At 40.3% G+C, this 12,288-nt stretch overlaps 1 protein-coding gene across 1 annotated transcript; it reads left to right on the top strand.

The window, feature by feature from the left end:
* Positions 1 to 9,181: 9,181 nt before the first annotated feature.
* Positions 9,182 to 11,404, top strand: LOC121002525 (posterior protein-like). The gene is made up of 2 exons (XM_040433972.1): positions 9,182 to 9,775; positions 9,824 to 11,404. The coding sequence occupies exons 1-2, from the start codon at positions 9,182 to 9,184 to the stop codon at positions 11,402 to 11,404; spliced, it is 2,175 nt and encodes a 724-aa protein (XP_040289906.1).
* Positions 11,405 to 12,288: the final 884 nt, after the last annotated feature.

Here is a 12,288-nt window from a genome sequence, read left to right as displayed (position 1 = left end):
TCCACTGGGCTTCTTTTTGAAGGACATGCTGGTCAAAATTTCCCCCTCTTGGTGATGGTCTCACAATTTCAATGCCCTGAAAGTGGATGGAGTGCATATCTCCGGAGTGGTGTACGTTAATGTGGCGTGCAATATGAGTGTCAGCATTCTTCCTGATATCGTTCAGATCTTCGCAGATTCTGCGTCAAAATTCACGAATCGTCTTGCCAACATATTGCAATCCACATACTCAGGTGGCCAGACAGACCAAACCTGTGGATCTGCAATTAACAAAACATCTTGGAAGTAGTTGTGCTGACAAAATTACATCATAATTTGATGAAGTCACATGCCACACAACCACTACAGCGAAATGTGCCTTGTTAAGAATTCGTCAACCATGTGCCTGGGCGAGGAATCTGAAAGAAACTGTGCACCTGCCGATCCTTCAAATTACGCCCCCTGCGGTACCGTAGGTGACAAGTGGACGATCACCTACCAGATGCTCAACATCAGCATCCATTTTTAAGATGTCCCAATGTTTGCGCAAGATGTCTACAACCACCCCATTGGCCACATCAAAGTTTGCTATCAGGTGCATCTGTTCATAGAAACATAGAAACATAGAATGTGTCGGCAGATAAGAACCATTTGGCCCATCTAGTCTGCCCAATATACTGAGTACTATGGATAGCCCCTGGCCCTATCTTATATGAAGGATGGCCTTATGCCTATCCCATGCATGCTTAAACTCCTTCACTGTATTTGCAGCTACCACTTCTGCAGGAAGGCTATTCCATGCATCCACTACTCTCTCAGTAAAGTAATACTTCCTGATATTACTTTTAAACCTTTGCCCCTCTAATTTAAAACTATGTCCTCTTGTAGCAGTTTTTCTTCTTTTAAATATTCTCTCCTCTTTTACCTTGTTGATTCCCTTTATGTATTTAAAAGTTTCTATCATATCCCCTCTGTCTCGTCTTTCTTCCAAGCTATACATGTTAAGGTCCTTTAATCTTTCCTGGTATGTTTTATCCTGCAATCCATGTACCAGTTTAGTAGCTCTTCTCTGAACTCTCTCCAAAGTATCAATATCCTTCTGGAGATATGGTCTCCAGTACTGAGCACAATACTCCAAATGAGGTCTCACTAGTGCTCTGTAGAGCGGCATGAGCACCTCCCTCTTTCTACTAGTAATGCCTCTCCCTATACACCCAAGCATTCTGCTAGCATTTCCTGCTGCTCTATGACATTGTCTGCCTACCTTTAAGTCTTCTGAAATAATGACCCCTAAATCCCTTTCCTCAGATACTGAGGTTAGGACTGTATCACTGATTTTATATTCTGCTCTTGGGTTTTTACGCCCCAGGTGCATTATTTTGCACTTATCCACATTAAATTTTAGTTGCCAGATTTTTGACCATTCCTCTAGTTTTCCTAAATCCTTTCCCATTTGGTGTATCCCTCCAGGAACATCAACCCTGTTACAAATCTTTGTGTCATCAGCAAAAAGACACACCTTACCATCGAGGCCTTCTGCAATTTCGCTGATAAAGATATTAAACAATATGGGTCCCAGAACAGATCCCTGAGGTACCCCACTGGTAACAAGACCTTGGTCTGAATATACTCCATTGACTACAACCCTCTGTTGCCTGTCCCTCAGCCACTGCCTAATCCATTCAACAATATGGGAGTCCAAGCCCAAAGACTGCAATTTATTGATAAGCCTTCTGTGTGGGACAGTATCGAAAGCCTTACTGAAGTCTAGATAAGCGATGTCTACTGCACCTCCGCCATCTATTGTTTTAGTCACCCAATCAAAAAAATCGATAAGATTAGTTTGACATGATCTCCCTGAAGTAAACCCATGCTGTTTTTCATCTTTCAATCCATGGGATTTTAGATGTTCCACAATCCTCTCCTTAAGTATGGTTTCCATTAATTTCCCCACTATTGATGTCAGGCTTACCGGCCTATAGTTGCCCAATTCCTTCCTGCTACCTTTCTTGTGAATCGGCACAACATTTGCTAATTTCCAATCTTCTGGGACGACTCCTGTTGCCAGTGATTGGTTAAATAAATCTGTTAATGGTTTTGCTAGTTCACCGCTGAGCTCTTTTAATAGCTTTGGGTGTATCCCATCAGGCCCCTGTGACTTATTTGTATTGATTTTAGACAGCTGACTTAGAACCTCTTCCTCTGTAAAAACACATGCATCAAAAGATTCATTAGTCTTCTTTCCTAACTGAGGTCCTTTTCCTTCATTTTCCTTCGTAAAGACTGAACAGAAGTATTCATTGAGGCAGTCAGCTAGTTCTTTATCTTCTTCCATATACCTTCCTTCTTTTGTTTTTAATTTTGTAATTCCTTGTTTTAGTTTCCTTTTTTCATTTATGTATCTGAAGAATGCCTTATCGCCTTTTTTCCCTGACTGAGCTAATTTCTCTTCTGCCTGTGCTTTAGAAGCTCTTATAACTTGTTTGGCCTCTCTTTGCCTAATCTTATAAATTAGCCTGTCATCCTCGTTTTTTTTTTTTTTATATATAATTCCTAAATGCTATCTTTTTGTTTTTAATGATTTTGGCCACTTCTGCTGAGTACCACAGTGGTCTTTTCCTTTTTTTGCTTTTACTGACAAGCCTAATGCAATTTTCTGTTGCCTTCAATAATGCCTCTTTTAAGTAGTCCCATTTCTCCTGGACTCCAATGAAACTGTTCCAATCTGATAGGGACGTGTATACCACTAATCTAATTTTAGAAAAGTCAGTTTTTCTAAAATCTAAAACTTTTGTTTTTGTGTGGTGTGACTCAGTCACTGTACTTATAGTAAACCACACTGACTGGTGATCACTAGATCCCAAGCTTTCCCCTACAGTAATATCATATACCAAATTCCCATTTGTGAATACTAAATCTAAAATGGCCTCCTTCCGGGTTGGCTCCTCAACTACTTGCTGTAGAGATAATCCCAGTAGGGAATTTAGGATATCTGTACTCCTGGCAGAACTAGCTATTTTGGTTTTCCAGTTTACATCAGGAAGATTGAAGTGTCCCATAATGATAACTTCCCCCTTCAATGTCATTTTAGCTATTTCCTCAACTAGTAGATCATCTAATTCTTTGACTTGGCTAGGTGGTCTATATATCACACCTACACGAGTTACCTTTATGATTATCAAGCTGCAAGGTAACCCAAACTGACTCTAAATTGTTCTCGCTAACTTGTATCAAATTAGATTTTATGCTGTCTATCACATACAGGGCCACCCCTCCCTCCTTCTTGCCTTCTCTGTCTTTCCTGTATAGAGAGAACCCTGGTATTGATATATCCCAGTCATTACTCCCCTTGAACCACGTCTCAATAACAGCCACTACATCTATATTCTCAGATGCCATTATAGCCTCAAGTTCATTGATCTTATTCTCTAAACTGCGAGAATTTGTAGATAAGAATCTGAGCTTGTCATTTCTTAACTTTTGTGCTACTGGCATCTTCTGGCATTGTTCCGGGGGGCAGTCGGACTGCTGGATTATCACTCTTTTGCCCCCCTTTCCTAGTTTAAATGCTCCTTAGCAAATACTTGGAACTGTTCACCGAGGACATTCGTTCCTTTGAGAGAAAGATGCAAACCATCTTTCTTGTACAGTTCGTTTCCATTCCAACAAGAGCTAACATGAGACACAAAGCCAAACCCTTGGTTCCGACACCATTCACCAAGCCATACATTGAATTCCTTAATGCGCATCTTCCTGTCATGCTGAAGGTTATGCATAGGCAAAACTGCAGAGAATGAAACAGTTGATGCAACCTCCCGTATATCCTTTCCAAGTGTGTGAAAAGCTTCTTTCACCTTTGAAACCTCATTGCAAGCCAGATCGTTTGTCCCCAGATGGACAATAACATCCACTTCCCTTTCCTGTTTTGCAATATTAAGGATCCGTCGTCTATCCCTGCTAGCGGTAGCACCAGGGAGACATCTTACAACACCATTCTCCTCAAACTTCACACCTCTTATGATGGAATCGCCCACCAACAGCTGCTTACTATCAGTCCTCATCTTCTCTTTTTTGTCTTTGGCTGCAGTCTTGCATACTTTAGGCATGGGAGATGATTGTTTCTCACCCACTGTGCTTGAGCCATCCGCCATGTTGCTCTTGCACTCTGAAAGTGCTGCAAATGAATTATGGAGAGCCACAGACTGTGGGACATGTCTTCTATCCACAACTCTCAGTCTACCAGAACCTACAGTAACCCATCTTCCATTTCTAGGGGGCCTCAGTGGCATTGCAATGTTCTCAGTCTAGGTTTGCTTAATGGTTAATTTACAAATCTCATATTTCAAAAAGGTAATTTCCTGTTGCATTATGGAGAGCTGTCTACAGATCAGACAGTATCCAAACCTCTGAAGAGTGGAACCTGAAATAAAAGCACAACAATTCCTGCACAGAACCAGGTCTGCCATTGCAAAGAGGGGGGGGGGGGGGGGATTTAAACAAACAAATCTTACTTGTTTAGATTGTATCCACCTCCAGAATACCTCCTGAGTATCTCCTGAATATCTCCAATGCACTTGCAGATCAGCACTTGATTAGACCAGCACTAGATTAGCAGCCTTGAAAAAGCAGCAAGCCTTTTCCTCACTATGGGATTAAGGAGAGACTTACGTGTGCAAACAACTGAGTGTTGGTATGCTGATGTGAGAATTTTGCGCATCCTGCTCCTGATGATTCAATATGATGAAACGCGTTGAGTTGTCATGAAGATGACTTGAATGGGAGTTTTAGGTTGAACCAGTGAGGTGGTTAGGTGCTGGATTTGTATACTCCAGGGCTGGTTACTATTACCTGTGACTGGGAGCCCACTGGAGTTTGTTGCAGGACTGTCAGTTCCCCTAAAGCAGTTTTTTCCAGGGGGGGTTATTTACTGACTATCCCTTGTTTTCTGACCAGCACCTTGATACATTTATAAAAATTACCACTTACCTGGTTTCATTTTTTGGCCGCACCAGGTGACTGTGAAATTATGGCAACAAACAAACACACACGGGTTCACCAGACAATACTTGTGTACCTGTGCGGTTTCTGATACAGGTTGGATGATACAATATGAAAGGGTCTTGTTGAAAAGGAACTGGCTCAATTTCTGTAGCCTCTAATCCTTCCACTTGTCGCCCATTACGCCTACTTGTTAATAGTTGTGTTTTTTTGTTAATACACACATTAAGATTATTGAGGATTTCTGATACATGTCCCCCTATTTTAACTGATTATTAATAAAAGTAATCAATTTTAACGTCCTCATTAGAGACTGCTGTTCGGCTCGAGCATCACTATGCTCGGTAGATCCGAGTGCTCGGCCGAATAATTCGGGTGCTCGAATACAATTTAATACAATGGAAGTCAATGGGAGAATCCCAGGCACCCCCTGCTCGGAAGAGAAGAGGGTGTCTGGTTCATAAAAAAAAGGTTAGAAATTGATGGAAAACCCATCAAAATAGTTTGGCAACAGCATTAAGAGGATAGCTGGATGCGTCTTAGACTTTTATTATGTACGACATACAATAGACAACCACACAAAGGCTGTATGCCAAAAGCCAGGTATGTGCAAGCCATCAATCTATCCATGAGACAGATGACAGTCTTAGTTAGCATACCTTACAATGACAGACTTGTGCACTATGAGATATTCCAAACCAGCTCTCATCTGACTGAGAACCAGTAAACCTCAAAGTTATTTTGCATCTGTTGGATGGCTTGGGTGGACCTGCACACCTAGATCAATAATATTAGGGCAACAAAAAGTTTTCCGATTGTCCTAACATAATATTCAATAACCTTTCTATACAGTTTTGTCATGTAAAAACTCATTTGCATAAACATGGACATATGGGAAAGACATGCAAATGAGCAGAATCTGCCTTGTTTTTCAGCTGTCATAAGACTATGAAAATCAATAGATGGCGCTATTTAGTTATGAACACTGCCCTCTATTGGTTTCACAGTCTTATGACAAGACAAATATTTTTGTCAGAAGACTATGAAACCAATAGAGGGCTCTGTTCATAACTCAATAGCGCCATCTATTGGTTTCATAGTCTTCTGACAAGAATATTAGACTGAGTCTTATGACAAGCTTATTAGTGTAGCCTTTTGCATGGAAAATTCGCGATTAGAATATTCGCGGTCTACACTAGGATGATATCCGACACTGGGAAAGCTGGGTAATAACTTAGTGATAACATCTGACTCTGGGAAAGCTTTGTAATAACTCGCGAGTGATTACCCAGCTTTTCCAGTGTCAGATATTATCACTGACTTACTACATATTTATAAAGTTAATCCACGGCACTCCAAGAGATTTGTGCAAAATAAATTTTCACATTTAATTCTTATTGAATTGAATTGCACTGGATGTACACAAATGATATTCTGCAAACTAAGAATTAAATGTGAAAATTTATTTTGCACAAATCTCTTGGAGTGCCGTGGATTAACTTTATATTGTCTAAACCACTCTCACAGGCACCCACACCGTATCCTAGGTGTGCAGAGTACATATTTATCTAATTTACTACATATTTATTACATAATATTCACTATATTGTTATATATTAGTTTTTTAAAATTTCTAACCTTTTTTTATGAACCAGACACCCTCTTCTCTTCCAAGCAGGGGGTGCCTGGTTGTCTCCCATTGACTTACATTATACTCGGTGCTTGGCCGACCACAGGAATATATCAATGTGTTCGGGCTGAACACCCGAATACTTTGGTGCTCGCTCATCACTAGTCCTCATCCATCTGTCAGATTCCTAGCATGCTCACCAAAAAACTACGAGACCTGGGGCAACCTTTCCTCAGCCAGTGATTGGATCTTACACAAAATGAGCTCTAAATGTTCTTCTTTGACCATCCGAAAAGTTGGGTGGTATGGCTACATATAATAAAATGGAACTGACTAAAAAAAGGAATTGAAGTGGTACATAAATAACCCCAAACAGGAGAATACAACAAGACGTAAAGTTAAAGAGAGATTAAATAAAGTCTGCAAAGATATCCTGTAAATATAACTTGACAATTTCACTGAACACTTGCACAACCTTGTGGATTAATAAGTCTCGTAATAATAAGGCTCTTCGTTCTGTTTCTTAATCATGTGATCAAAAAAGTAGGCTAAGTTGTCATAGTAATTGTAAATTCTTAATGTCAAACTCACTTGGGAACTCGACAGCAGACAAAAGAAACAGCTAGTTCAATATACAAATCCATACTGTAGTACTGGCTTATTATATTACTGTTCATACTAGCATCATGGCTTCTATTCATAACAGTATTGATTTTCAAATGAATACTGATAATCCTTGACTTTAATGGTTCCATCTAGGTTTTGTCAGGGTTCTAGTATTATAGAAGAATGCTCCAGAATGGGCTGCCCTTTCTGTCATACATACCATATAAGAGAACAGAAGCCAAAATGGTAGTGTGAACAGAGCATAACATCTACATCCAGTAAGCTCCCCCTAGTGGTGTCTTTAAGCAGTCAGAAATGTATCTGTTGGAAGTCAACATGAGTTTGATACAAGTTAATACACTTGGATGGACTTGGATGTGTTGATGGGGGAGCAATGGACTACTGTCATCCTGGTGTAAATAGCAATGTCAATAGGCCTAACATCTGAATAAGCCTGAACATCTTGTTTTCATCCTGTCGTAAACAGCATCTGTCATAAAAGCTGCAACAATAGCAATGTGAATAAGCTTGACATCTGAGTGATAAGAATGGAAATGAGATAGGGTTCCTGTTTCCCCTGTCCTGATGACTTGAAACCAGCCCCTGCGGTGTTATACACAATGGACTGCGCATTTGTAATGGTGTAGGCATCCTGTCGGCCCTAAAAGGTCTGATTCTCAAGGAAGTTTGGACGGACAGCTGTTGACATAGCTGAAACAATATGCCATGCCTCAGGCCCAAGGCAAACTAAAAGGACACCAGCGCCATCCGCAGGAAGGTGGCAGTTCCTGCATCAATATGAAGAAGTGGACTCAGATCAGATTACTGCAAGTTCATTGGACGAATGGTAATGAAGGAGGCCGGAAGATACTGGAGTAAGGGGTGGAATTGTGGGCGTGAATGTGGTTCGATTTGATATATAATATACACTAGATCAATGATAGTTAGATATAGTTAGATATGTATTGATTGTTAGGAAGCTAGTACTAGTATGTTTATATTCTTTTCAAGTATAGGACATTGAAGGAAGGTTTGCTTTATACTCTGTTATCCATTTATCTTGTAACCTCTTACCTTACTTTTATTAATTAAATAAGCCATTGCTTAAATCCGGATTCCTCATCTTTCAAAGACATACAAGGATAGTCAGCAGAAACCCTTGGATACAACATTTGGCACCCCAGATGGGACCGTGGAAAACAGCACTCTACGAAGGACCCAGACGATTTGATTCTGCTTTATTCAGTTATTGAAAGATCAAGGAATATCCTGCATTGAGACCGGACCAAAACCTTTGCTAAGAAAGACAGAACAAGGGGAAGTATCATTGGTGGACAAGTAGCACGCTGGTTCGTGAATTCTAAGGAACACCTGAGACATCAACCTGAAGTTCGAGATTATACTGCATCAGTAAAAACGGACGCGTTTAATTGGTGAGTAGCAGTTCCTTTACTTGAATTGTATATATGCAATGTTATGTTATGTATGTTAGTAATAATCTATGCAGTTCAGGCCTGTGTATGTGTTGAATTGTTAAGTGTTGCCGGCAAATTAGGGTTAGTACCCTGTTGACTGGAGTACTCATAGGATCTAAAGGAAAAAACCAGACATCTCTGCGAAGAAAGTGAGGGAGAGTAAACTCTCTGAACCTCATGTTAAGGGGAAGTAGCCTTATGCTTCAATAGGAGATCACTCTTGGCCTGGATCTTGGATCTGTAGTTGATCAGGTATATGAGATACGGTCAGTCAAGGATAGGTAAATCACGAGACTCTGATAGTGGTTTTGGAGTGTGATTACCATAGGGAGGATTTTATGAAATCTTTGTCCCTGGTGTTGTTTGTTTTGTAATGAATTAGTATTTACTAGTTGCAATACATTTGTGGTATATTTATTTTTCTTTGTGAATTGTCATTTACTGACTAGTAAGTTAGTGGTATTTTGTTCTGTTGTCTGTAGTAGTAAGTAAAATGGAAATTGTCGATAAATTTGTTGAAAAACATGCATCTGCTAGTTTTAAGATTTGTACAAACGATGCTTTAACACATCAGTTTAATGATATGATAAAGCAATGTGATGAGCAGAATGCGAATAGCAAACATAGAAAGTCAAATAAGAAAACAAAGAAAGAGAAATTGGCTAATATGTTGTGCATGCTAATGAAAATGAAAGAGATTGCAGAGCAAAAGGAATTGCAGTGGTACTCTGAAAAGGCTCAGTTAAGGGGTGAGCTGGATAGAGTTGAACAGGGAATCACTGTGGCTATTGCTAGCGCTGAAAATGATGGTTGTGAGTGTGAAGATCTCAGAGAGGAAGTGGATAGGCTGGTTCAACAGAATTGTGATTTGGAGGATGAAATAGAGGAGTATGAGGAAAGATGTAGACTTAGAGATCTGAAAATTGCATCTTTAGAAGAGAAAGAAGAAAGGAATGATGATGTTGTAAAAGTACTTAAAGATCGATTGCATGATGTTGATAATCAACTGATTCATAAACAACATTGCAATATGACCTTGAGATCACAGGAAAGTGCTAATAATCATTGTTGTGGTGATCAAACAGAGGTGTACAGTTCCCCTGAACAGGAGGAAAAAGATCGTAAATGGGGGGAGGAGCAGCCTATTTGCACTGCAGATGGGCCACAATCAACCCCAGATCATAGTTCCTCTCTATTTACTCCTTTGTCAGATGAAAGCAGACAAAGAAGAGATAGTTTGCATATTCATGGTAGCAATCGTATCCAATCCACAACACTCTCTATACAGGATAAAACAAACCTATGCCAAATATTGGGGAAATTTGATACAAGTGCTTCACCCATTAATCTTTCCAACAGGCTGGAAGCTGTGGTTACGCAGTATAATCTGAACAATAGGGATGCATGTGCCTTATTTAGGGTATGGCTCCCATCTCAGCTGTGTGAGAAGTTACAGCCTCCTGTGGGCACTCACAAAGGATTATCTGCAGAACTCAACTCCAACTGGGGAAATGCAAGTGATAGGCTGAAAGAATTGCAGAGAGTAATGGGGGGAAGAGATATTAGAGGTACCAATGCCCTAGAGAATGCAAAATTAAGGAGAGGGGATGACCCAATCATTTTCTGTAGTGAGTATTTGACCCTATTTCGTGCTACATATAACTGTCCTGACATGCCTCCTGACGACAGCAGTTTTCTTTATTCAATGGCTAATAAATGCACATTTGTTGACTTCCAACATAAATATTGGTGGGAAAACATGAAAGACACTGTTGTGAGGGTTATACAAGAATGTTTAATCTGTGCGCAAATGAATCCGAGGCCAAAAGGACAAAGGCCTGTGCTGTCCAGGATACCGTTGGCAGAAGGACCATGGGAAAGGCTACAAATTGACTTTGTTGGCCCTTTACCCAGTGCTCCTGGAGGGTATCGTTACTTGCTAGTGGTGATTGATGTGTTTTCTAAATGGGTGGAAGCCTTACCCATGAGGAGAGACACTGCAATAGCAACAGCAAAAGCCCTATGGAGGGAAGTCATCTCAAGATGGGGATTCCCTAAGACCATAGAGTCAGACCGAGGCACACACTTCACAGGAAAGATCATGACAGGCATGTGTGAGATGTTAAATGTTGAGCAAAAATTTCACGTGCCATATCATCCCCAATCGTCAGGAATGGTAGAAAGAATGAACAGAACCCTAAAGGAAAGACTTAAAAAAATGGTACTACAATCTGGAAATAACTGGTTGTGTCATTTACCCACAATTCTAATGGCAATACGGGGTACAGAGGCAAGAGGCACTTCAATCACCCCATATCAATTAATGACTGGTAGAATTATGAACCTGTGCCACCCTGCAGACCCGAAGCTTAGTACACCAATGAGGGACAGTGCTGAAAAGGAAAGATTCCTTGCACAGTTGCAAGACCAGGTGCAAAAATATCTATACTTTGCGGCCAGCAATATGGCTCCAAAGGCAAAAGAGGAACCTGGCAGGCCACCAATTAAACTAGAAGTAGGAGACAGGGTGATGGTAAAGAACTTTGTGCCTAAGTCTTCATGGGATGCCAATTGGATGGGCCCATTCCTGGTAACAGTAAGATTGAGTGATCAGGTTGTAAAGGTCAAACGGGTGGACAACAAGAAAGGGACCAAGTGCATGAAAAGGAGGGATATGGAGAAGTGGGTTCATGCAGATCAATGCAAACGGATGTAACTGATAAGAATGTGATGCTTCTCTTGTTCTTTTATTCCAGAATCTTAAATGAAGCATGAATTAACAGGCCGAAAATTCCGGATTCTGGATATGGAGATTACAACAGTTTTGTTGATGATTGGCATCACCTATGTTATCGGAGTGCAGGAATTGGAACAATCAGGAGATGAGGACACATTTATGTTTCCAGATGGGGAATATGAAAAGGCAATATTGATACCATCAGAATTGATAACCATGGACATGCCACAAAGAGTTAATAATCACGAAGTTAGGAGTAGGAAAGTGCGACTCATTCCAGAGGGAAAGGATGTAACCAAGAGATATTATCAGAATCCTGGTGGGCAATTCAAGTATAGGGTGGTTTTCTCTTTTGGGAGGGTAAATCATAGTTCAAATATTGAGAGATTGGCAATAACGCATGGTGCACAGGGAATATTGCCAGAATCACTACAACCATTCATGATGGCAACAATATATGTCAATGATACTGGTTATTGGCTGGGAGAAGAGTCTGACTTGCCAAATACGGGTGAGCAGAAAGGTATTCAATATGGAGTATTTAGTGACTACTTAAGGGAAGGAGAATATTTGTTTGTATGTGGCATATATTGGCATGACAATATGCACCCGATGTTCACTCCAAAAAATATTAACCTGGCTTATAGAAGGACAAGCCTTGGGGAAGCCAAAGACATTGATATGTCAATTCAACATGGTGGAAATTATCTTATCGGTACTATGTCCAAATCATATAAATCTTATAGGGAGATGGTCGGTCACTGGACATGTGGTACACGTGAAATAGAGATTGGGGGTATGCATATTGTTGATGCCACTCCAGATAATATTAAGCCATGCACAAACAAAGATTCTGAGAATAC

Source organism: Bufo bufo, chromosome 5 (assembly GCF_905171765.1).
Source record: "Bufo bufo chromosome 5, aBufBuf1.1, whole genome shotgun sequence".
Taxonomy (NCBI): Eukaryota; Metazoa; Chordata; class Amphibia; order Anura; family Bufonidae; genus Bufo; species Bufo bufo.
The sequence above is the reverse complement of the archived record's forward strand: the minus strand, read 5'-3'. Positions and strand labels throughout refer to the sequence as shown.

Excerpts from the sequence above, each read along its gene's own strand:
- LOC121002525 (XM_040433972.1), top strand. The coding sequence starts at position 9,182 with ATGGAAATTGTCGATAAATTTGTTGAAAAACATGCATCTGCTAGTTTT. Across the intron at positions 9,776-9,823 it reads GTTGTGGTGATCAAACAGAG|GAGCAGCCTATTTGCACTGC; the intron begins GTGTACAGTTCC and ends AAATGGGGGGAG.